The following is a 25,091-nucleotide window of genomic DNA, read 5'->3' as shown; positions in this document are numbered from 1 at the left end:
GACGTACCCATTTAATATTTAATAGTGGATTATTTTTACCAATGCACTGCCTGTTACTTGAATAAATGTATTAAGTTAAGTTCTTTCACTGGCACATACAATGCTAGATTACACAAAGGCCTCAAAGGCTCATTTCATCATTTGTCTATATAATTTATTATTATTTTCTTCACTAAAATATAATATCAGCTGTAGCCCTTCTACAGGAACGATTTTTAAACATCTAGTTTTCGAACTTGAATAGTTTTAGTTTATTTTTCTTTATCAAATCATTAACATTCACAATCCTCCAGGAAAGCTAGCAATAGAACTTAAAGAGGCAGCTATGGTATTATTTATTGTTTTAGAAATAGTACATAAATCTGAGCTTTTACTTTGAAGGTGTACTCTAGGTCGGCAAGAATGCTATATTAGCTGATCGCGATTTTTTAACTTTTAACGATCAATTCACTATTTTGTTGGCGATTCAGTGCAGAAACGTGAATGTGCGTAATGTAGCAGCTGTAGAATATAAATTAGATGGGTTAAAGATGCATTTCATGCGTAATTCCTTAAAATTTGCATTGATTGTAACGTTAACTTAAAATATTGCCCATAAAATTGTGGTAAAAAGTCGAAAAGCTCTGAGCTCACAGATACAATATTAGGCAGCTCTATATATAATGTTTTTTATTAGCTAAATAAATATAAATTAATACACAAAGAAACAAAACAGAGTTAAAACACATGGTGTTTTCATTGTTCACTAAATGTCACTGTAAAGACGGAGCCCAGAGCTGTTTTGTTCTTTGAGTCATGTCATTAATTATTTTTTTTGTTTGTTTCATTAAATATAGTTCAAGTAAAGAAACTGACTATATAGAGTAAAATTCACAGCTAGAGAATGGGAGTTGATCTGTGTGTGTGTGTGTGTGTGTGTGTGTGTGTGTGTGTGGAGAGTGCCTCCCAGGAGTCCCTACCCTCTCGTGGTACTGGATTATGGGTTAAATTCAATCTGAATACTGAGCAGCACTAAAGTCAGTCCCTTTCTCTCACTGTCTGGTATGTCATTCTTGCCCGTTCCTCTTTATGAAATAGATGTATTCATATGAAACAGACACCACACACATGCTGGCTGTTCTCACCTGCTGCTTCTCACAGTATGACACAGTCGGTCCAACACACACAGACTTACAGCAGCTCATGCAGTTCGTTTCCAGTGGACAGCTGGTCAATGGTGTGTGTTTGACCCGCACATTTCCGTTTCAAATGGAGACTTTCAGGCGCAGATTGTTTTATTTCATTGCCATAGTACCACTTATGCTGGCAGCTCATTCTTGCCATGTCTCTGCTCCATGTAAAGGCACACACATACAGACACACACTAGTACAACACCGCACATCCTATTGATGCACACATAGTGTACACGTGCTGGCATATCCTTATGTATCCATCTGTTCTGTAGTGAGGGTGCGTGATGTACTTTTGCACTGTTCAGTTACCCTTATTGAGCTAATTTTAGCTGTTTAACTACAAGTCCACATTTTTTATTCCAAACATGATGTTTCTGACACAGCTGGGCCAGTTTGGCTCATTGTAATAGTGCTGAATATTTTCAGAAAACCACACAATGAAAAGCGATAGCTGCCATACCACTGCTGCTGTTTTTACAAAGCTTCAATAAATATGTTATTTTTGTGTTTTGCTTTGATAGATTATTAAGTGTGTAAAAAGGCCAGATATTTGCGTCCAGCTGCTCGATTTTCTGTTTTATTCTGTTTCACATTGTAAATTTACTGTCATATATTCGGGATTTGGGCAAAGAAATCTGAAGCATCAGGCTAATCTGAATCTTTTTTTGACATTTTATACACCAATTGATTATATGATTAATTAAGACAACCAAACGTATGACTGCAAGTAACAGCTGTTTTTCTGCTAATTTTTTTTTTTTTTTTTGCAAACATCTTTTGGAACATCTGGGGTTTTTGTATTGTTTGGTCTAAAATATATAAGACAATAGTGATGAAGTCTAACCAATTTCTCAGTGTCTCAAAGGATGGGGTTCAATAGTATTTTCTTTAACCTGAATTCAGTTCTGAATTCCCTCATTGATTCGAAACACTTTCAAAGCCCTTTCTGCATCTTTGAGTAGTTTGTTGTATGGGGAATTTCAATTGTACTGTTGTATTGTGCTGTTTGTGTCACAAAGGGTATGATGCATATATGTTAATAACATAATTGGTAATCTTTTCTCATTTAGTTACAAATTACCAGACAAGTATGCCACTAACTAACAGATACTACAGTAATATTTATCAGACCTAAACAATGGACTTGCTGTTGTGCTGATGGGTTGTCAAAAAGGTGACAAAATGATGTATTATGACACTCATTAACCCTGCCCTTTCTCCTTTTGCTGCGAGGGATAATAGAGGCTGTGCTGCGGCGACAAAAAAACTAAGATAAAAAACAACGCAGTGAAAATAATATCAGTTCTACTTTATGATTTAGTGAATATCAGTAACCTAAATTGTACGCTCACAGTACGCTTAACGTTACCTGAAGGCAAATTCGTTGCACAGAATCTGAGGGTCATTTGTGCCTTTTGAGCTATTAAAATGAACACAAGTTCTTTGTTAACAGAATGGACCTGAGATTCTTAAATAAAGGACTTGTCATCAACTCCTTCTATATAATACTGCATTTTGCAGGTGTTTTATTGACTTTAAAACATTTAAGCGGATCCCCCATGTTTATGTTGATCTACCGCTTGTTGCAGCTCTGAGAGACGACTTAATCATAGTAATAATAGCAATAATCACTAGCTGCGAACTGACTTGGCAGAAGGATGTATGATAGTTTAGTTTTGGTGGCGTCATATCTGGGGGATAACATTTATGCATTAAGTACTATATTTTTTCTTTGAATTTTATTCTTTTAAGTTTGGAAGAAAATGGAAAAGCTTGTACTTAACAATTCAACTTCACATAGTTTTTTGAAAAGTAACAAATCTTACGCCTCCAAAATGCCTCAGAAATGATAAAATTTCAATATTCTGAGTGTCAGTCCAGTCTGTAGTCCAAAGTTCACCTGATTGGTGCCCAGCTAAAAGACCTCCCCTCTAACCCATGATCACCTATTGATTGATTGGCTGGATGAGTATTAGCTTCAGGCGCTCCACACCACACCTTTTCCTTTTTGCATCAGACTCATCATGTTTGAGACACGTTGACCTATGGGGCACCCTGGTCACTGCTTATTGGGCTTGACACTGCTTGATGGTGACAACGCTAATTGTCAACATCTGGAAAGCGCTTGCTATCCTTCAGCCCACTACAAAATGATCTGCTGAGCTTCCATAATGTGTCAGAGGAAATTAGCATCAGTTCAGTGTCGGCAGGTGGAGGGGGAGGGCAGCAGGAGTAGAGGCCAACATTATCAGGGGTTTTGGTTAGAAGGGGGCAGAGGGTTAACTGCTTGTAGAGGAGCAATTTTAGGGCAAAGACATTTACATGAATATGTTTCCTCATGGAGTCGCTGTCCCTGCTTTGAAAAGATGAAGACTCCTTGATTATTATTGCTGCTAACACCAGTACTACTACAATTACAATTGTGACTGCTACTCCTAGAACTGCAGCCTCCAACTAGTGTTAGAGCTACTACTAGTGTTAAAACCTGTGCTGCCATTTCTTCCACTGCCTCTATTTTCAGTTTAAAAAAAAAAAAAATGATACCGTGGTTAGCAAACTCTTTTCAGAGTGAGGCATGAAAACACAAATATGGAACAGTAGCACCAGGACACATTCCTGAAGGCTTAGAAAAAACCATAAACACAGCAATTTACAAAGAAAATGGTCAATGTTACAAAAGCTAAAATGCTCTTAAAAACAGAAAAGAATATAATTATTTACAAAAGAATGTACAATGGCCTTAAATTCAGTCCGTGGTCTTTTTTAAATTCTCTTGGCAAAGTATTTTACATGCCTGAAGCAGAAAACATGAAAGCTTTTTTTCCAGTCTTGGTCCACACGCTAGGGACAGACAGCTGATACCGTGCGTGTCTTGTGTAGGTTATAAGAGGAGGAAGAACTCTGTGAAAATAAGTTTGCAAAGTTATGAGGGAAGCTTATGTAGAATAGCTTTCTAAATAAAAATATACTCATGACTCAGTGACAGTGCCAGCCAGCTCTGGAGTCCAATGTGGGTTTAATGGTTTTAAGTTCGAAACAGAACTTAATGCACAGTAATAAAATTAAACCAATACATATAGACGTTGTGAGGGCACAGAGACATATAACAAGTCACTCACACATGAATTTGTAAGGAAAAAGTTAAATAAACCTTATTTTACATTAGAAGATGGTAACAGGAAGTATTTTCCTGGCTTCAAAGGAAAGAAGAGTCGTGTCTAAAATAAAACCCGAACTTCCATCCTACTTTCTTCACAAAATTTTAACAGAATTTGCTGAAAATAAAAATATTCATCAGGCATCAGGATATTTATAACAACGTCAGTTTTCTCTCCATCTGTTGTCATAATATTATCAGTGTCTGTTATTAGCACTGCTGTAATTAGTATTACTAACACTAACACCAGTACTTCGACAGTTACTACAGTTCCACCACCACCAAATACTTCACTATTGCTAATACTAATGGTACTAGTCACATTTAATGTTAATATTACTTATACAACCTTTACTCCTACAGCAATTAACACATCTACTAGATTAGAACTGTAGTATTGTTGCCACTAATACTACAATTACTGTAGAAATAGTACTGATACAACCACAAGCGTTACAACCATTGGCTACTATTCATACTAATACTACAGTACTACTGTTTCAACTATTTCTAGTTATTTCTACTAATTATCCTTTCTACTAATTGTCAACTCCAGCCACCATAATAAGAATAATCTTCAAGTATGCTTTATGCAACTTTCAAAGGTCTTGCATTTGTTAACTAAAGAAACCTGACCTAAAAAGGTGCCACTACTGCTACTGCCACTAACATCAATAGTAAAAATAATAACAACGGGAATAAAAATTACGATAGTTTTAGGTTTGATGATCTTGTTTGTAATGAGAATAAAACTTTACAGTATATGCTAAAGGGACCCTCGCCTGCTGTTAAAGGTTGAAGTAGCAGCAATTTTTAAAGCTGTTGGACCTGAGCTTGTATTTCAGATATGTAGGAGCCTCAGGCAAAGTCAAGGCTTTAAAGGGTAAAAGGTGTTACCAGGCTTTGGCTTTACATCGTCCTGTACTGTAATATTAGGCCAGCAGCCGGCATCCTCTTTGAGATCACTTTTTAAAACCTGATTTATGACACATTTCCATAAACCTTTTAATGTTTGTAGCTGTTAACATTTTGCTGCTATACTTCGACATATTGATGCCTGTTTATGGCCCTATCTTAACTTGTTTAGCACACATAATGTATTGGATTTTTTTCTGTTCATATTTGATTTTTGAACCCCTTTGTAAACTCCGTTGTAAAAGTGTGATTTAAATAAAGCTCATAAAAATCATTTTAATCAAAAGGAACAAACAAACCAATCTATAATAAAGGGAATTCTTGCCTTGCACTGCTGACTTCATATATCAAAAAAACAATGTTCTTTTTATCTTGTTTCATAGAGAATCCTGCATGGTCACAATATCTTTGACTTATCAGACTAAATCAATATTAAATTTATGTAAAAACATGCAGTAGCAGAGCACGAGAGCAAGAACCTGGATAAAGGAAACTCAGTGGTTATTAAATAATGGAAAAAGATGAAGCATTTCATACCAAATTGAAACAACACATGGTCATTTTACAGAGGAGATGGGTGACAACCTAAGTGGCATGCTTTTACATTCTACACGTTTTGTGATTCTGAAGAAAATTATTCGTCAGAATATAATGCTGATTAACCCAGAGGAAGTCCTGCTTCAATCTAACTGTTGTATTCTTTCTGTCATTTAACAGGAAAGTGACAGTTTGTGGTGGGACGCCTTCGCTACAGAGTTTTTTGAGGAGGACGCCACCCTCACACTCTCCTTCTGCCTCGAAGATGGACCAAAGAGATACAGTAAGACTCCTCTAGTAATCCAGATAACCAAAGATAATGCAGTCATCTCATTTGTTTCAATCTGAAATTATTAATTTTGAAATTATTATGGTAATTTCTTACTCATATAGTTAAAGCTCATTAGTGCAGCTGAAAATTATTGTTAAGGCTCAATAATTATCCATCAACAGCATATCTTAATTCATGTTGTGTGTCCAAGCTTACTGCTGGTGCAGTGTGTAGAGATTTTTTCACTTACTGCCTGTGTCTGAAATCACTCCTTATTCACTCACTTACAGCTGCCTGTGTAAAAGACCTCAGTAGTTTATTCAGTATTGAGCAGTAAATTGAGATTTCGAACCCTTGCAAATCATCTTCATTCGGTGACATTGCTGATAGATGTAGTGTATAAAATTTGTTGTATTTTATCTGAAAGTCTTGCATTCTGTTCACATTATAACCTGTTGATAACATGTCGCCAAGTTAAAGTTTGTTGGTGTTTCAATAAGAATCACTGAGTGTTTTGACAAGTTTACTGGTGACCGTCATTGACAAACGTTTATTACATTTTTAGAGAAAAATCCCACTTTGGAATCCTCAGATACCTCAATATGTGGTGCTCAACCCTTCCTTTCATTTTGTTATGAAATAAAATTCCTGCATTTACCAAGATGCTTTTAACACCTTTCAGAAAAAAGAACTGAGGATAAAAGAGGTAGACTTTTCCTGTAAATATTTGTTCCACAGAATCAAACATTTGCACATTGTACTCTACCGAGGCTCTGTCAGTGAGAAAATTGGTATCTCTCCCTCTTCTAACAATAGTTTTCTTTCTGTACGTGATTGTGGATCATTGGTGCAAAATCACATGTAACTATTGGTAATCTTTTTTTTTGAAATTTTCATCACAGGCTTTTATTACGTCCTGTGTGTTTAAAATAAAGATGTAAATGTAAATCAGAGCCTTAGACATGAGCAAATTATTGGCCATATCTATACTGAGACACAAAAATGTTTTGTTTTTGTGCGAGATCATAATGATGATACTTTATGGCAGTGTGGTGCTTTCTCTTCACAGAGAAATGCAGACTGACACCATACTGTATCTTTTATGTCCAATAGAGATGTGAAGTTGCCGGGGTCATGTTGTGTTTGCGTGGCTCCAGCTGTGAAGGTCCTGTTTATTTTTTTGCATAGACAGTGTTAGGTGACTGGCACTTTGACAGCTTCATAGCTCTAAAGTCAAATGTAGAACATAAAAACACAAAGTAACAAAACTTTAGGTTCAAAGCTTAAAAAAAATCAGTTGTATATGATACTGACAGGAAGCTAAAGCTGAAAATTAGAACCTCATAGAAATAAAACATTAAATAAAACAGAAATAAAACTAACAGTTTTGAGCTCACTTTAAAATTCTGGGTCATTTCAGATGAAGTGAGCAAATATAGCATTTTGTTCCCAGCTAACAATTTGCTAGTGCTGTAGTAATTAGAGCCAACTACTTTAGCAAACTCACAGAATAAAACATGATGTCCTAGAAACAGCATTAAATAATTAAAATTGATGGCCATCTATTTTGTTTGCTTTAAAGGAAGAAAACAAATTCACCTCTTCGCTTTTCGAGTACTGAAAATATTCAACATACTTGATATAACGCCCCCTAGCCTCTGATGAAAGTATTTGTTGCTTTACCTTGTTACATATTGTAAACAAAATATGTTTTGGTTTTGGATGTTTGGTAGAACAACAAAGACATTTGAAGCCATCAACCTTTACAGATGTGTATTTTATAAGATATTTCTGACCTCTCATAAATTGAATGCATACTTAATGAACAAACATGGGTGGTAGAGAGCAACACAGACTCTCAGTAATAAGGCAAATAAACATATTAACATCAGTGTTAAGGTTTGAAGGTTAAACATTTTTTCAAGGGCCTGAGTTTAAGAAAATGTTCTCAGCATCCAATCGTTTGCACTTTGAGCTCAAGTTAGAAACACCTACCTGGAGCTACAGCATGTGGTCTTCAACAACAAATGACTGAGCAAAGGCTGTTATTGGGTTTGTAATATTGTCGCCTTCATTTCATCTGCATAGGTTTGTGTTTTGATATCTGAAACATATTGAATATCACACAGACATAGATAAGGATGTGGTCCTCTGAAATGAGGAGATGAGTGTACCGTCTGCTGCTGCTGCTTATATACTAGTGTCCGTGATTCAGCCCAGTCATGGAGGAGGAAGAGAGAGAGAAGAAGAGAGAGGGAGTGGAGGATTGTTGTGAGCTGGGCCCCGGTTTGCTTTTCAAATGTAAAAATAAAAATCCCCAGTGGTGTAGAGACGGTAACCCTGTTCCCTTGGGAATGGGAGGCTTAACACCATGGCGATGATGACTCACCGTCAGTTGCAAGCCTTCCTCGATTCACATTCAGGTGCACTCAGTTACACACATGGACATGCCCATACACACACACATACATACAAACACACCATCCAGGAAAAATACACCACCACCCTCATATGTACCAAGCAACAGATTTGACTCAAAAGAAAAACTAAAAATGACACCTTTGGAAAGTGATGTTGTGTCTCTAGGTTTCATGTTGACGGCATTATATGCAGAAAACAAGTACAATATATCATTTGGAGATATCGTCATAGTTGTTTTGTCCACTGCTCAGTATTGTTGTTAATTTTAGCTTGAGCTACTGAACATCGTACAATGATTCAGCAGGTAGGAGGAGGTCAGCATCTTGCTCAAGGCTGTTTAAAAGTTTTTTGAGACAATTTCAATTTAGGGAACTTATAAGTGATGACAGCATAAACACTAAAATTATCCAAGAATCCACTGGCGATAATAACTAATCATGCTAGATGGTACCGTTCTGATGAAACTTACCAAGTGATTGTATTTCATACGTGAGGAAGCTAGGGAACGTGAAGTAATGGTTCATGTTGCATATGTGAAACAATTTTTGTAATTGTATTGAATGAATCTTTAAAACATTTTCTTTAAAATACACTGTACGATATGTTCTGGCAACACATTATAATGTCTGTTGCAGGGTCTAAATGGAGTTTATGACTGCACATAAAGCAACAGTACTATTAATCCACAAGGTGATGTAGTACTGTCTCCAATGTAGTACTATCGTTAATACCAATAATGTCAATTTGATGCTGTTTTTATATGAGATATATTTCTATTTTTTGTTAGTTGAGCAACAGTGCTCACTCAGACATAGCCTGCTGTGGTGGTACAGCCTCATCCTGAATAGACACATTTGAAGAAGTGAAAACTAATTACTTTTCTAGCTGCTACACTGGGACTACATCATCTGTTTTGTGCAGTCATAATGCATGTTTTTCTTTGTACGAATGTGAATTGCGGCATCCTACACATTTGGGTCGTGTAATGGTTTGTGGTAGTTTTGTTTACTTTGCATTGGATAGCCACGGTGAGTGATAAATGGACAACCTTAACATGCTGCCAAAGCCAGGTACTTGACCTTCTACTTCTTACCTGACCTTATTAGTACCACATCTTCAGATCGCTTTTCTTTGCCTGTAGACCAGCTGCCCTGCTTCCCTTTGCTGCTGCAGGTGTGAGCGCCTCCAAATAAATGTGTAATTGATGTGGAATTATGTCTGTCAGCTGACCTGAAACTGTCTGACAGCATAAGAAAATAAATGAGCATTGGTTAATGGTCCCTGTATTAAAATATCTAATTATTTTAATGCAGGTTCTAGTCTTGTGTTTTGAAATTGGTTGGATTTAAATTGTCTTTAAGCTAATCAATAAGTTAGACCTGAACCGTTTTTCTGCCCTTGAGTTTGTAACCTGCATGTCTGTCCGCTGACATCTGTGCTGGTCCTGAATCAGTCCGTCTTTTTTTCTCTTTTACCCTTTATTTTACAGCTTGAATGATTTACACCTTCTTTACCTTTTCTGGATTTCTGTCTCCACTGTTGAATCCTAAGTTTCTCCCTCTCTTCACTCTCCTCTGTCATTCAATTAATATTAAGAGCCTCCATTTGAAAAATCTGACTATACATCATGCAGTACTCAAACTTGCATTTTAAAATATAGTCATGTAAAAAATAAGTTTATTCCTGCTTCGTGACTGTTTTGTCATTGTTGCATTTTTTTCAGTCCACTGGCTGTTTTGTATTTACACAGATTATCCAGATTATCAGCCTGACTCTGACTGACTGCAGGTTTATAAAGATAGAACTGGGCATAAATTTAAACTGGATTACTGCATAAGTAACAATGTATGACTTTCTGCCTGAATGTGGGCAAACAGGCACAAAAATTCACAAACAGGCACAAAAATTTTTTGCAGATGTAAGTTGCCAGGGACATTTTTTACTGTTACTACAGGATGTAAACACAGTAGGTGATGAAATGCAGAGATGAGAATATGTATATGTAAATCTGCTAACATGTGGATGTAGAGTGTTAGGCAGCTGCAGTCTTCAAATGTGTGAATGTGTGTTTTTAAGGTGGAAAAAACAAGAATCTCTGTACCTTTTCTCACTGGAGCTTATTTCTTCACCTTTTTTATTATACGGAATGATTCTTGTGGCTCAGGAATTTCTATTATCAGGGAGCTTTGGACTCTTGCATCCTTTATTGTTCCTTTTTTTTTTCCTGTTGGCTGTCCAGAAATGTAAGTTTATTCGGCTGTTGCGCTCAGAGTTAGCCGCTGTGCAAGAGCAGCTAACTGCCTAAAATATAAAATGCAAATTTACTGTGGGATAATCTTTGCGTTCAACTCTGAAAAGCACAGACATATGTATTTATCATTACACAGGTCAAAACAACACTGACCACTGGAGATGTGAGGGTGTAGGAGGCGGAGAGCGGTTAAAAGGACCATGCATACATGTTAGAGTACTTAAAAACTAACAAAAGGTTGTAACATTTTACAGTGAAACAAAGACTCTTCAGACCATTACACTGCGTAGGACAAAATGTTTTTATATAAGGTTTTAGGCAGTATGTATTCAGAGTATGAATCCCAAGGTTAAAGTGGTGATTTGTGCTTTTATTATATGCCTTATTTTAACTCTGGAGTACCATACAACATTTGTCATTGTGTTTATAAACTGAAGAGAGAATTTTATTCTCTTTAAAGATCATACATACTAAGCAAATGAAAAGGGCAAGTCTGTATATTTGTGTTTTATCATGCAGCTGCGGCGTGTAACAACATATGATTACATTTGAGGTTATTTCTGGCAAAATGTTTATTTAATATTCCATTAAACAGTATAATTTATGTATTATTCAAATACGACGCTTTTTGCATAATGTATGGACGTATATGTGTAAGCACTCCAATCCTTAAAACCTTTTTGAAATTGAATTGTGTTTTTGAGTCATACAGTAGCTTATACAATAATTACAAGGAAACAATCATTTCACTCCATTCTGAGGTTTTCTAATTTCATAACGTTCAGCAGAGGAAAAATTAGAAAAGCCAATTTACCTAATCTGTTTTTTTTATTGCAAGGACCTGTGTTTAGGTGTTTTGTAACTCGTCTCCAGCTGCTGTTCATTGTGGCTCCTCAGAGGAAATGGATCATATTGGCAGTGCCTGTTTGTTAATTGTTTGAGAATGTGCACTAGTACATTTGTGTCTTCAATGAGGCTTCGTTTATATGATCTTATCGTTTGTTCTGAAATCAGTTTTGACCTTTAACTAGGGCTGAAAAATGATTGATGATAAATGATAAATTAGAAAATTTGGTAACAGAAAATTGTCAATCTTGATCATTTGGATAATATAATGTTTTAAGTAATTAAAAAAAGAAAGAATGTGTTAGCTTGTTAAAATGTGACGTTCTGCTTAACGTCTTTTGGATTTTGGACTTTTTGACATTTATCCACACATCTGACATTGATGAGCATTCAGTTTATCATGCAACAATACCAGAGATTAAAATCAGATTTTTTTAATATTACAGTTTACCGCTTTTCTTGGTTTAATATTTAATTGTAAATTGAATTAAATCATACCCTGGTCTACAAATGCATTACCTTTAGTGTTGTAGAAAAACAGCAAGCAATTTGAAGAAGCTACTTTAGGCTTTGTGAAACTATGATGGTTGTTTTACTGAACCAGTATTTGATTTAAAAAAAAAAAGAAATTGATTGATTGATAATCATTTTGGTAGCATTATCTCAATAGCCGCTGTGGCTAGTAAATCTCCAAATTTACCTTGTAATTCTATTGTTCTACCAGTCAGCTAGAGAATGAGATAGAAAAGCTTTATATGTCATTGTGTTTCCTGGTTAAATGGCAGAGTTTTGACAGTCCTAAGATCCAGAGCATTTGGCTGCAGTCTGAATAATTTCCCACCCTGTGTCACTAATGAAAAGCAAACTTCACTACATTTGTTGTTTCTAATTGTAATCTACGCATATCAGGAACAATAACCATGACAGAAGACGACATAAGCAGCTTATCCAGATATATTGCATTATTTCTTGCCTCGCCTTGTTCTTGCGAAGATCTGAAGCACACTAAATGTGAGCAGTGAGAATTTGGAGTCTCCAATATGTCATAATATTTTATAGCATCTTTGGAAATAAAGCTTATTAAAATTTTGCCATAACATCATATTGCTTTCATAAAAGTGAATATTTTTAAAATGTACTTGTTAACACACATTTTATGTTTTAAGCAGGAGTGTTTAGTGCATAGGTGTGAACTCATGTATGTGTGTTAAACAGTTCTTCATTGGTGAGGGCCAATTATTGTTTTCTACCACAAGTATTCAGAATCTCTATTTAATTATTCCCTCAATTGCCATGGCCTTAACATTCACCCCAGTACCTTGTCTGGCTCTGCAATCTATGAGGCATCTGATGAAAGCTGCACTCCATGATGCAATCAAAGAGCAAGGCTCATTTTAGAAGTAGTTCAAACAAGAGAGGGAAAACTCTGCATGTTTAGTGGGCTGGTTCAGGGCAAACTGCAAAAGTGATTCACAACACATTTACAGTTCATGTTCTTATTCTTGCATTGCAACATGCAATGATTGCAGTGATAAAATGACCGCAGCTAATAATCTTTAAGCAAGCATAAGGACATAATGAGCAGGGAGAAAACATGGTTTGGAAACAGGTTTCTAAAGGATGGAGGAATGAACTACCTCTGCTGTGAAAGTAAGAGTAACAGGAAAATTGTAATCAATAAACGTATAATGTCCTGATGGAAGCATGATAATGTTTACATCTTTGATGCACACACATTATATTGAGCAGTTTTAGCAAGTCATAGATCAATGTGGTTGTACTGGCTGAACATATCCGACTTATGCATACAGTAAACTATTGTTTCTTTAGCAGGTCTTCATACAGTGGTACAGAGAAAACAAGCAAATACCACATTAATTTATGCTGGAGTTTTGTATTTAGCATCAGCCCTAATGTGTTGTCTCACATCGGTGGGTTACTCTGCAGTAATGACCTGCTCCTTGTACATCGTCCCATTTCTAAAACTACTTTTGAAAGGCATAAATGATTTTACTCAGCCTATTGATTCAAATGGTTTTATCCCAGACAAAAGGAAACAAGCTGCAACTTCAGGACTGCAACCATAGAAATGTGTTTATCATCCAACTACACTGTAGTAGACCCAAACTGTTGACGAACTGTTAAGCCTTCATTAGCTAACACAATTGTTAGTAGAGTGCTATTCAAGAAGTCACGTCTTTTTAAAAGTCAATAAATCTGCATTTAGGGCACAGAAAATTTGGGATACAAGCCAACAAAAACACATTGACATTTGGTAAGGCTGTTTTGACTAATATATTAGTTTTTGAGTTGTTTTACCTGGTGATTTGATAAATGTAAGGCCAGTATTCACTCCCATATTAACTCTGTTTTGGTCTCCCCCACCTCCTGGGAAAAATGCAGCATTTGCCTGTTTAACTGTTAAATACTCCACTATGTTCACTGGCTAGTTGCTGACTTTGTCTGCTATTCAGTGTTGGGCTGGTGCTGGGATAATCAGAGGTTGTTGGGTGAAATCAGCTGCCTACTACTGTTGGCAACAGGGTTGAACCATAAAGTCTGCTGTTAAGTGAAAACGATGTGTCAAAGAGAATAAAATGTTGCATGGATGTGGTTTCATATATGAAAATTGCTTCTTTCATATCTAATATAATCATTTGACTTTAAAAAGTCAATGCAGCTTTAATTCACTTGATTATAGGTCTCCAGCTGTAAATAACCTACACCACATATAAATCATAAACATGCATGTCTTCAGCAGAAGCATGTAGTAAAGTTTGTTTCCGGCTTTAAACAATGTTGTACTGCCATCATAATGTTTTTATTCACAGTGTTAATGGCCAATCTGAGTGAAGATCTCTACGTAGCTTTATGACATTTAAAGCCAGGCTCAGCCCAGAGTTAAACATATCATATCTTGGCCCCCCTATATAATCAAAATGATGTTTACAGGCAGAGTTCATACTGTAACTGTGTGAAAGAACCTGAATGGTGGTCAAAGATGGAAGGATAAATCTAGTGCTATAACCTGACTCCTAAAAGATTGACAGTGGAGGGTTGGAGGGGGACTATATTACTGGGTGGTGGAATGAAGAGGAGGAGAGACGGAGTTCCAAATATAAGTATGAGACTAGTGCAGTGTTGGTCTGTCTGTGTTTTCATATATGTGTATTTCTTCATTGTGAGTACGCTTTCTTTATTCAAGCGATGAGCAATGTTTGTGTGTGCATGTGCACGTCTTAGTGAATATGTGTGTTGGTCTGAGAGTTAAAGGGGGATCTCAGTGCTTCTGTGGAGGGGGTTGTTTTGAAAGGAGGAGGGGATGGGGCGACGGTGTGCGAAGCTGCTTTACAGAGAGATGGATAGGATGGATTGAAGGTGCAGAGCAGTGATTGGCAGGCGGGATGATGCGGCCCTGGCTCAGCTGCAGCGCTGAGATGTAGGCTACTGCTGATTGACAGTCCAGTCGAGCCTGGGAACCATGGCACTGGATTGGCCACAAAGAGAGACATAGGGAGAAAGAGTACAGCAGAAATTATAGATTTATAGCAAAGCTTGTAGCCTTAACATTTTACTGTGTATTCTGTTCCTGCATAGTTCGACACTGCCATCTGTTGTAAAGTATGCTGTTTCTTAATGTTTTTATCATGGACAGTGTGATAATCAAGCTTCTCTTTTTCTAACTGAATTGAGAAAAAAGAAAATAATAGAGAAACTGAGAGAGTTGGAAAGAGGACTGAACAACACCTTACCGCTCAAAGACTGAAACACTGAGTCATAAGGAAAGCACTCCAACAGTGTAGAAATCTATTTAATGTCTATAAGCAGCAAAATAATGTTGTGCACAATAACTGAACATCTAATATAGAGTAGTGCTGCTTTTGTCCTTCATGATAGCTTTAGTTTAAGGCTGCAAAGAAATGTTTTTATTTTCATTATTGATTTTTTTATATATATATTTTCTGCTACTTTATTTTTTAGTGTATAAAATAAAATGTTTAAAATGTCCATCACAAGTTCCCATGGATAAAACTGTTGATTTCATTTTGCTGGTTCTTTATGACCAATGGCACACAGAAATATTCAGTTCACTGTAATTGAAGACTGAAAAATTGGTCAGTCCCCTAATTAGAAACAAGAACCATTGAATAGTTTTTTCTTGATACATTAACAATTTAGCAGCTGTCGAAATTGTTTTTCTTTTTGTTGCTCAACTAATGCAATAATCAGCAAATGTTATGCTACTTTTAATTCCTTGTTAGAATATAGTGTTAGTTAATTCTCAAAATATATGTAGTAAAATGTTGGATCTTTGTTTAAGGAGGGAAATTTTGAGTTCTTTCAGGGAAGTAGCTGAACCTCTGATAACATCTAAAATGGTTAGAAGATCAAGATTGATGAGACTGTGTGAGCTGTCTGACATTATCTTGGTGTTAATGTACAGTAGTTGCTATTAAATAAGCTAATTTGTTTTTCTCATCAATTTTTTTTTGTCCCTAACTCTGTGTTTTACGACTTTGTACTTTGGTCCTGGATGCAGTCAGTTTCAGAATAACAGTCAAGCTGTACCAGTTTTGTGAAGCTCACAGCATTCAGGTGTTTGATGTGACAGACTCAGGTGCTCATTAAATTCTTTGATAATACAAAAAGTGGGTTGTCTGTGTCAGTAAATTTCGACCTGGAAGTCCACACAGGACATTTTTTTAATCTGCCATCCCACTCCAGTAGGATTTTTGACCATTACCGCCTGTCTCACAGTTCCACAATCCTACTCATGTCTGCTCCTACAGATATCTTTCAACAATGCTTTTTTTGAAATCATGTCTGCCCCATTCTGCAGGGAAAAAACACATATGCATGGAGCCTTTAAAGACTAGAAGAAATGCTGTTAGTTTACATTATGCGGGTCTTTGTCTTCTCAGGTAAATCACATGACTATTCATGATCAGACACACCTTCCTGCATATGCCCTTTCTAAACGAAAAGTGTGTTAGAAAATTTATTGTATTTAGTGTATTGTTTTCTGTGAATGATCACATCATTTTGAAGCCAACACTTTACACTACAAGATGCATTTCTTAAAAGTCTTGTTAACCAATGTTCTATTTGTGTTTTATGGCCTTATTTCAGTTACTTAAAAATTGTAGTTTTTCACTAACCATGCATAAACGCTGTTTTCTCAAAAACACAATCATGTATAAACTTGCTGCTCACATATTATTGTAGCCCAGTTTGTGCTGATTACAGTGTTATCAGACTTTAACCATTAATATGTTTAAAAGCAACTGAAAAAAGCACAAATGTCAGGGCATGTCAAAACTTGTCCAGGGGCCCAAAACACCCTCAGACCCCAGAGAGTTAATAATCCATCATTAGCGCCTGAATATATGTCTTTAAATTAAAACAAGTTCAGACATAGAAGTGGATATGTTATAGATCATATCCCTGTCTCTCTCATTGCGTATGTTATGTAACTACACAAACAAGATGCTGAAATGTCAGACCAATAAAACTAGCCTCTCATCTCTGATCTTCTTGTATCTTCATGCAATCAGTCCACTGTGAAGACCACACATTGCGGTGATACCTGCAGGATCACAGCCTTCTATTTAGACTTGCTATTGCTACTCCACTTAACAAAGCAGTTTTTATGACCTGGAACACTGCTTAAAGTTTTGTAAAAAGTAGAAATTTAATGTTATCAAATAGTTGTTAAGGGAATCAAAGTTTCAAAGTCTAAATGCAGGATGTGTTTTTGTTATTTTATGTACTTTCTTACTTTAACGTTCACCCAGTGGCAATTAAGACAGTGGCTTTAGCCAGTTGCTTGTTCAGTCAGTGCCACAACAGAAGGCTTTACTATTTCTATTTTTCACTCAATGATAAGCCTGTTATCATTCTGCTGTTACCCTCCTCTCCCTTCTCTGTGTGTGGCTTGTGCAGCCAATCAGATTGGATGCCACCACTCTATGCTAGAGTTGAATGAGGTGAGTATGGAGGTGGCTACTTCACATTACCAAGCAAAAATAAAAAAGCGCGCGTGGACGTTTCCTAGGGCTGACAATGAATAATCAGTCTAAGTGAGGCACATCAAGCTGGCAAATTTTAAGGCACCGGCGATTATCAGAAACAGTCACTTGAGTCCCATGACAAGAGGCAGAAGTACCTTGTCTGCATGTAGCTGACAACCCCCTATCAGGTCTAATTAATGTATTGGCAAGACAAAGTAAAAAAAAGATATGTTCCTTTCATAAACCCCCCTTTGCTTTGACTTTTTAAATTTCCTTTTGCTTTTTTTTGTTTGGTTTGGAAACGGTTTCCTAAAATGCTGTTGTGAGAAAATTATAGGAGCATACTATCTTGAATTTGCATAGAACTGTTTCTATCACATGCTTTAAGTGCATTCATCGTCAATAATTAAAAGTATTTTGATGTTTAATTTGTTGTACTGTACAATAAATTATAAATAAAGATTTTAAATTAGTCACTTTCCTTTATGCATGTAGAATTTATAAAAACATGCCAGCTGTAAACATAGCTCTGGCTCTTGGTTCCAAGTAGAAAATGATATTTGAAATTGTACCCTGATCTAATGTAAATTTTCTGGCCTTAAGTTGGCAGAGTAGTAGAAAACCTGATGCATGAGGAAACATCATCTGAGTGAACTCAAATAAAGCGTCCTACAGAATTAAGGCAATAAACCTATTATTATTTTTTTAATCAGCCTTCTAGCAGTAATGCTAATTGACAATAAAGACATGAATTGATGTGATATCAGTTTTATTATCCTTCTGACGTTTTTTAATGCCATATGTGGGCAACTGTAGGTGTTTGCACAGTGCACATTTTATCTCAGTCTGATGAAAATATACAGCAGTAGATATGAGCCGTGATTTTGTTGCGCTGTTTGACCAGACAAGAGAGAGATAGGCCCTGTAAAGACATAATGTTGTTCTTCTGAGCCTGCTGGGAATGGTAGCCTTTTCGTTCTAAAACAGTATCCAATATCTAAAATAATTGACGCCTACTCTTGCAGAAAAAGCATGCTAACATGAAAGTAAAGCCCATTTGGAGGTGCCTGCAATTCATTTTTCACAAAACAACACAGATGACTCTCCTTAAAAATATTATTGTGTGCCATTATGATTTTCTTGTGTGTCATTACTTCACTTGCACCAAGTCAGTTTTGTTTATTGGGTGCTTTCAGCAAAATGCAGGCAGCAAAATACTTCAACAAATCAAACATTAAAACAATAGACACCACTGTTTTTAAGGAATAGCACCAGAGTTTGTGTGCATGTTTGTAGAATTAAGTATGGCAATGAGAAAAATACTGGTGGAATAACAGTGTAATAGGTTTCCTTAATTCCACATTTATTGTAAAGGGACTTGAACCCGAGTAGTTTCTAAAGGAATAATATTGAACCTGACTAGTTTCTAAAGGAATAATATTCAAGAAGGCCTTTCCTTATTGGAATTTTTGGCATGACAGTGAAGTAGTAAGCTGTGACGTTTAGCCACCGGCAGGAGGGTCATAATCTGCCATAGAAAGGTTTTATTAAGATTTTTTGGACTTTTTTTTTTAATACAAACTAATGGCTAAAACTTTTCTTCACAGTTAGGTGCATTTGCTAGAACAGTACAATCAAATTAGCTTCACAGTTACCAAAATAGTAACCATGGAAACCAAATAATAACAATTTGGTGTAATAATTTTAACAATAATAATGACTTTGTCAGGGATAACACTGTCTCCTAGAAATTGCCTAAATTTATCTTTTTTATTTCTGACATTTATTTAGGTTTTTGTTGTGTACCCCAAGAATTTTTACTTGTATTGTCCAGCAGCGGCTCAGAGCAGCTTTGATTTGCCTACTGGCCAGATCTGATGTTAACGTGTCAGGCTGGGTCTGGTCCAGAATTGATTTAAAGATAATTGCAGGTATGTGGTCATTTCCAATGCTGAGCTTGGCAATTGTGTGTGAGATTTGCAAAACTGCAAATGTGCAAAGGTCGGTACAGATAATTTAAAAAATGTTCCCATTTTACAAATGTGTTAAAACATTGCATTGCATTTCACTGCATACAGGCCTGCACTAGGTAGGTAGGTTTTTTTTTTTTTTTTTTTGGTGTATTGCACAAGTTTGACTTATTTTCAATAAAAATATGCTAATTTGAGATATTTGTTGAGGCAGATGTGTAGTAGAGTTGCATTGTAGTTCACTGTTGAGCCCATGGCTTACATACATCAATCAGTGACTCCTTAATGAACAATACAAAACAAAGGAGATGAAACAATGTAAAAACAATTTTAATCACTAGTAGATCGGTTATTGTGAAGTGTTATGGGCAGAGAACATCCTAATTACATAGACCCAATTCTCAAATCTTAGGGCTGCTAACAATTTCAAAGCCTGTATACAGACCATGTGTAGAATGGTCAGTTGGGTTGGTTTCCAGGTGGCCTGGATCAGGGTGGGAACCATTGTATGTGGCTAACAGGAAGGGGGGGAACAGCAATCGAAGGGCACCAGCTGTCCATGAGGATGGGCAGGTCCATTGGCTTCCTGTTTCTCAATACATTGTACCCTGGAGCAAAACAGAACTAGCTTCCCCTTCCAGTTTGAAAGACAATAGATGTCACAAACAGCCCTCCTGTGCTTCCATCCCCCATCCCCTTATTCCTCATTCTTCTACACATTTCACCATCTTTTTTCTCTCCTCCTGTTCTCTTTCTCTTTTCATCTTCCCAACTCTCTCTACTTTTCAGTTCTTTCCTCACCCTTATCTTCTCTCTTCCTCCTGCAAGCAGGTCCACAACTCATTCTTTTTTCTGTACTCTCCCCAGTCATTTCTTCTTTGCTTCTTCTTATATATATATATATATATATCTTCTTTCATCTCATCTCTCTTTACTCGTCTCTTCCTCTATTCTCCTCCTCCTACCTTTCACCCTCCTTCTTCCATTCCACATTTACCTCCATCTTTCTGTTCGTCATTTTACATTTTTATTGTATATGTCCAGTATGTAGGTGTGTGTAAACCCATACCGTCTATGTTGCATGCGTGTTGTCTGTTAGGTGGTAAATGCAGTTTGATGTAAGTGAGAATCCTCTTGATAAAACAATATTGTAAATGCCATTTGAATTCCTTGCAAATACTCCTCTGGTTAGAAAAATACTGTGTGCATGATCAAATGGATTAACTAATAAATAGATTTTAATTTTGTTAAGAAATACTTTGTACACAGGACACATACAACATGTAAATTCTGCGGAGCAGAGGATCTTTGTCAAAGCAGATATTCTGCTTCCTTTAAAGAGAAATGCCAATGCATTCAGTTTGGAAATTGCAGCATTCACTATCTCTGCTCAGATTAAGTTTCCCAATCTGTGAAATAATATGACATAAACATAAAATTACATTTAAAATATCCTTGGAATGTGTTCCCATGAGGTCTCTTACGTAGTCAACTGCAATTTGTTTTGCTGAAATGGAATTTGTGAATGTTTGGTAGAAGTCATGATGACATAACGTGTAGTTCATAAAAAAATGAAGAGTGAAGCGCAACACAAGCTTTTAACAGTAGAACATACCAGAAAGGTCAACAAGATGGGCTCTAAAAGACAGAGAAGTTTTATCAATAATGAATTTCATCCACACACTGGAGAGTAAAAGAATTTCACCAAGGAAACACTGCCATAAGTGCAGACACACTCATTTATACACACACACAGATAGCAACAGTGAGCAAGTTCACGCCGATACACAACAAACAGTGTGAGACACACAAATGCATCTGCAAACATGCACAATGGTGCACTCAGACAGACAATCGCACAAAGAGGTCACACCTGGTTTCCAATGCAAAGGCAGTAGAAAAAGTGTCACTATGTATACACAACATTCACATGCACACAAACACACACTTGCCTGTGCAGATTCAAAGTGCAGAGTTATTGACACATGAAATCTATATTTATATATAATACAGTGTGGTGGAGACCCATCAGTCTCCATAGTCTGAAAGAGCCTGCATCACTTTACTTAAGGTATTAAATGTTTATGTGGCATTTTTTCATTCCCAAAGACCCCCCCCCCCCCCCACACACACACACACACACACACGCACACACCACACACATACTTCAATGACAGTAACAGCTTCCCAAATCAGATGAGAAAATCACAGTCTAAATAATATTAAATATGTCTTTTTAATGTTTTGCATGTTTTTGTTATCAGATGGTACAAAAGTGATAACATTAGTATGTGTGTGTTTTAGCAAGTACTTTCTGCTGTACCCCTAAATACTATAACTAACTAAATACTATAATGATGACATACCATTTTATTTTGCAGCCAATGGTATGGCTGTGGCTTAGCAGGTAGGAGGTAGCAGCAAACACTAAGTTGCTCGCAAAGCCCAGCACTGTCTCTGTGCGTATGGGGAAATTAACTATGACTAAAACAGATACATAGATACAGACAATTTACTGTACCATTTGCAGTATATAACTATTACCAATAATAATTGCAGTGGTTCTTAATCTTTTTGATCAAGATCAAGAGGTTTTACTGTCATACACACAATATAAACATAAGAGTTACACTGTGCGATGAAATTCTTGTTTGTGACTCTCCTTCCACAGTAGTCAAAGTAAAATAGAAATAAAGTAGATAAAATTAAAATAAAATAGAATAGTATATTTACATAATAAAATATAAAAACTAAAAAGCAGTGCAGTGCAGTATGTACATTATAGCAGTGGTTGCAAATGAACGTGACCTGTGCATATATAGATTGCACTTGTATAGCTTATGAACTGGATACCAAATATAGTAGAGAACTGTGCTTAGCATATTAAAGTCTATGATGGGTGAGTGGGGGGGTGTTTTTTTGGTTTGTGATCCCTTAAAATCAGGCATTTTGGGACAGTGAGAAATAGGAAGAATAGTTTTAGTAGCAGTGCATTACATCTTTTCCTTTACTCATAGGAGCCCCCACCAGCTCTGACCCCTCCCCATGGATGAGCTGCTGAGAGCTTTAGCAGGTATCGCTACCTCTTTTAGATCAGAGCTCGATTATCAGAGGCCAAACAGCACAAAGCAGCACTCATTACCATTGATTCAGACTCACCGGGAGTCTGAGTCACATTCTGTGACTGTGTGTGTGTGTGTGTGTGCGTGCGTGCGTGCGTGTGTGTGTGAACTGTTAATTCACTCCATGACGATCCCGTGATCAAGTGTCTGGTTGAACACTCAGCATCATTCAGTGTGGGGCGATATTTCACTTCCAGGTTTGCCATTTAACAAAATATGTGAGTGGAGTTTGACTTAAGTCACAGAGGAAATTATGCATCTTATCACTGGCCTTTTTCAGTGTTACAGTATTTGGCTCACTATTTGTGGTGTGGTGGTGTGGTGGTGGTGGTGGTAGGGTGTCTTTGTCTCTACCACTTTTGCGTGTTGTGTCCTCCCTGCGGAGCTGTGCCCTGGGGTCGGAGCGGATTGGGGGGCAGCCCCTGTTGAATTATGGATAGAGGTGAAGAGGGGATGAGGGCTGGCCTCGAGGGGACATACCCCCCTCCAACCCCAACACTTCCGAATCCCCCCCCCCCCCCTCCCGATCTTCTATTTTCCCTCCTGCTTCCTTCTCTGCCCAAACAGTCACCATCCACGCGTGGCGTGAGGTTGGATGAGGGTGACTGGAGATGTGTCACTCTCTCTTTCTGTCTTTCTGCTTTGCTGTTTTTCTTTCTCTCTTGTTACACTTTCGTCTTTATCGCCTTCTTCCTCTCCCTCCCAGATTTCAGCTGGGAAAGTCAAAATCATAGAAGTCCATTCAGCCGGAACTGGTCTGCAGAAGTTGAGAAAACAAGACAAAGACATATAGTATCTTGATTTTCTTCCACTGTGAATTACCAACTGTATTTATCTGGTACAGAAATGTCTTCTCTTGGCTGCTGTTTGATTCTTTCTTCTTCTCAAAACCTGGAAAATGTGCCGCAAGGTTTTATTGACACATAATATATGATTCTATATATGTATTGATAAGCTGTTTTATCACTACCCTAAACTTTTCCACCACACAGTTTTGAAGAGATATAAGAGACAATAAGCTGCAGCTTGGAAGTGGCAACTACTGAGATGAAGTCACATAATAATATCTGACATTCTGCAGCATTGTCCACACAGAGAAGACTGTTAACTGTTGAATTTTTCCAGTGGTGCATTCAGCCCTCTGCTTGTTAGCAGCTATAAGACCAGGGCGAAAATGCTTGTTCCAGCTGTATTTGTGTTTTTTTAGTGCAGAAGCCCCATGATTTTTAGCTGTTAACGTCCTACAAAAACGTGGCCTGTTAAATTAGCTTATGAATATTTCCAAGTTCAGATAATTGCTTGTCAGTAATATTTTTATATAATACAAAGCTTTTGTTTACTTACTCCCTGCATTTTTGTGTCTTTGAATAAAAATGTCAAATAATAAGTCTAGCTCATAAAAAGTAGTTTTATGCACTATTAATTATATACATTTTGAAAGGAACATAATGCTGCCAGTTTCTCATCAACATAATAAACAAACACTACAATGAACATTTATGTGATGTCTTATAAAGTTAATTCTGAAACTTGTTCAGCAACAATGCATTTCTCTGTACCTGCATCTAAATCTGATTTTTCTATTTAACGGTCCTATGAAGGCAACCGAAACACTCAGTTAAGGTCAGGGAAGGATCATGGTTAATGCTTTTTAAAAGGCCACCATTGACTTGAAGCCCATTCAAGGACTAGTTACTATTTCAATTAAAGTGATAATCATGACAAATACATGATGCTGATTTTCCATTCCTACATTGAGTGAGGTTTGATAATAGTTTTCTTGTCTCTGTTTGAATACCGTGCTTTGAGTGACAGTAACTTTGATAACAGGGGACCTCTAAAAGTCAGCATCACAGTATTAAAAGAGAACCACTCCTTGCTTTGTCACCCAGCAACTTTTCTTTTTGAAATGTAATTTTGAACTACGTGAACAGTGGTTTCCTCCATCTTAAATGTAGCGGCATCTTAATGATGTGCTCTGAATTGTGCGTTTGGACAATTGTTCAAAAGGGGTTTTAATGAAATCTATTATTGTTTTTCGTTGCAGGGGCAGTGGGGGAAGTGTTTACCTCACAAAATAGAATATAGCAGCCCCCAAAATGACAGGAAATAAGAGAGAGAGAGAGAGATTGAATTAAAGTTTTATGACTGATGAATATTTCATGTTCTGGGCAGTGATTCTCACATTCTGGTTTGTATTTGTGCAATTATGTGTGTGCGCATGTGTGTATGTATGCTTCTCTTTCTCACATTGTGGGGACCAAGACCTGTTTACACATTAAATTGTGGTGACTTTGCATCCTTGTGGGGACCCGCTGCTGGTCCCCTTCATGTAAATCTGTGCATTTTAGGTTGACATCTTGGTTCAGTGTTAGGAAAGTAGTGGTTATGCATATGGTTAAGGGTCATGTAAAAGT

The 25,091-nt window shown here is 36.8% G+C and overlaps 1 protein-coding gene across 6 annotated transcripts in view; it reads left to right on the top strand.

Moving 5' to 3' along the window:
• The window catches only part of ldb2a (LIM domain binding 2a), an 81,789-nt gene that overhangs the window by 15,841 nt on the left and 40,857 nt on the right, over window positions 1-25,091 (top strand). For all 6 annotated transcript variants that reach the window (XM_026330264.2, XM_026330263.2, XM_026330262.2 and 3 more), the window contains exon 2: window positions 5,963-6,065. In XM_026330264.2, coding sequence (XP_026186049.1) covers window positions 5,963-6,065 — 103 coding nt within the window. The remainder of the gene's footprint in view (window positions 1-5,962; window positions 6,066-25,091) is intronic.

Source organism: Mastacembelus armatus, chromosome 10, assembly GCF_900324485.2.
Source record: "Mastacembelus armatus chromosome 10, fMasArm1.2, whole genome shotgun sequence".
Lineage (NCBI taxonomy): Eukaryota > Metazoa > Chordata > Actinopteri > Synbranchiformes > Mastacembelidae > Mastacembelus > Mastacembelus armatus.
This window is presented reverse-complemented; position numbering and strand designations above follow the sequence as displayed.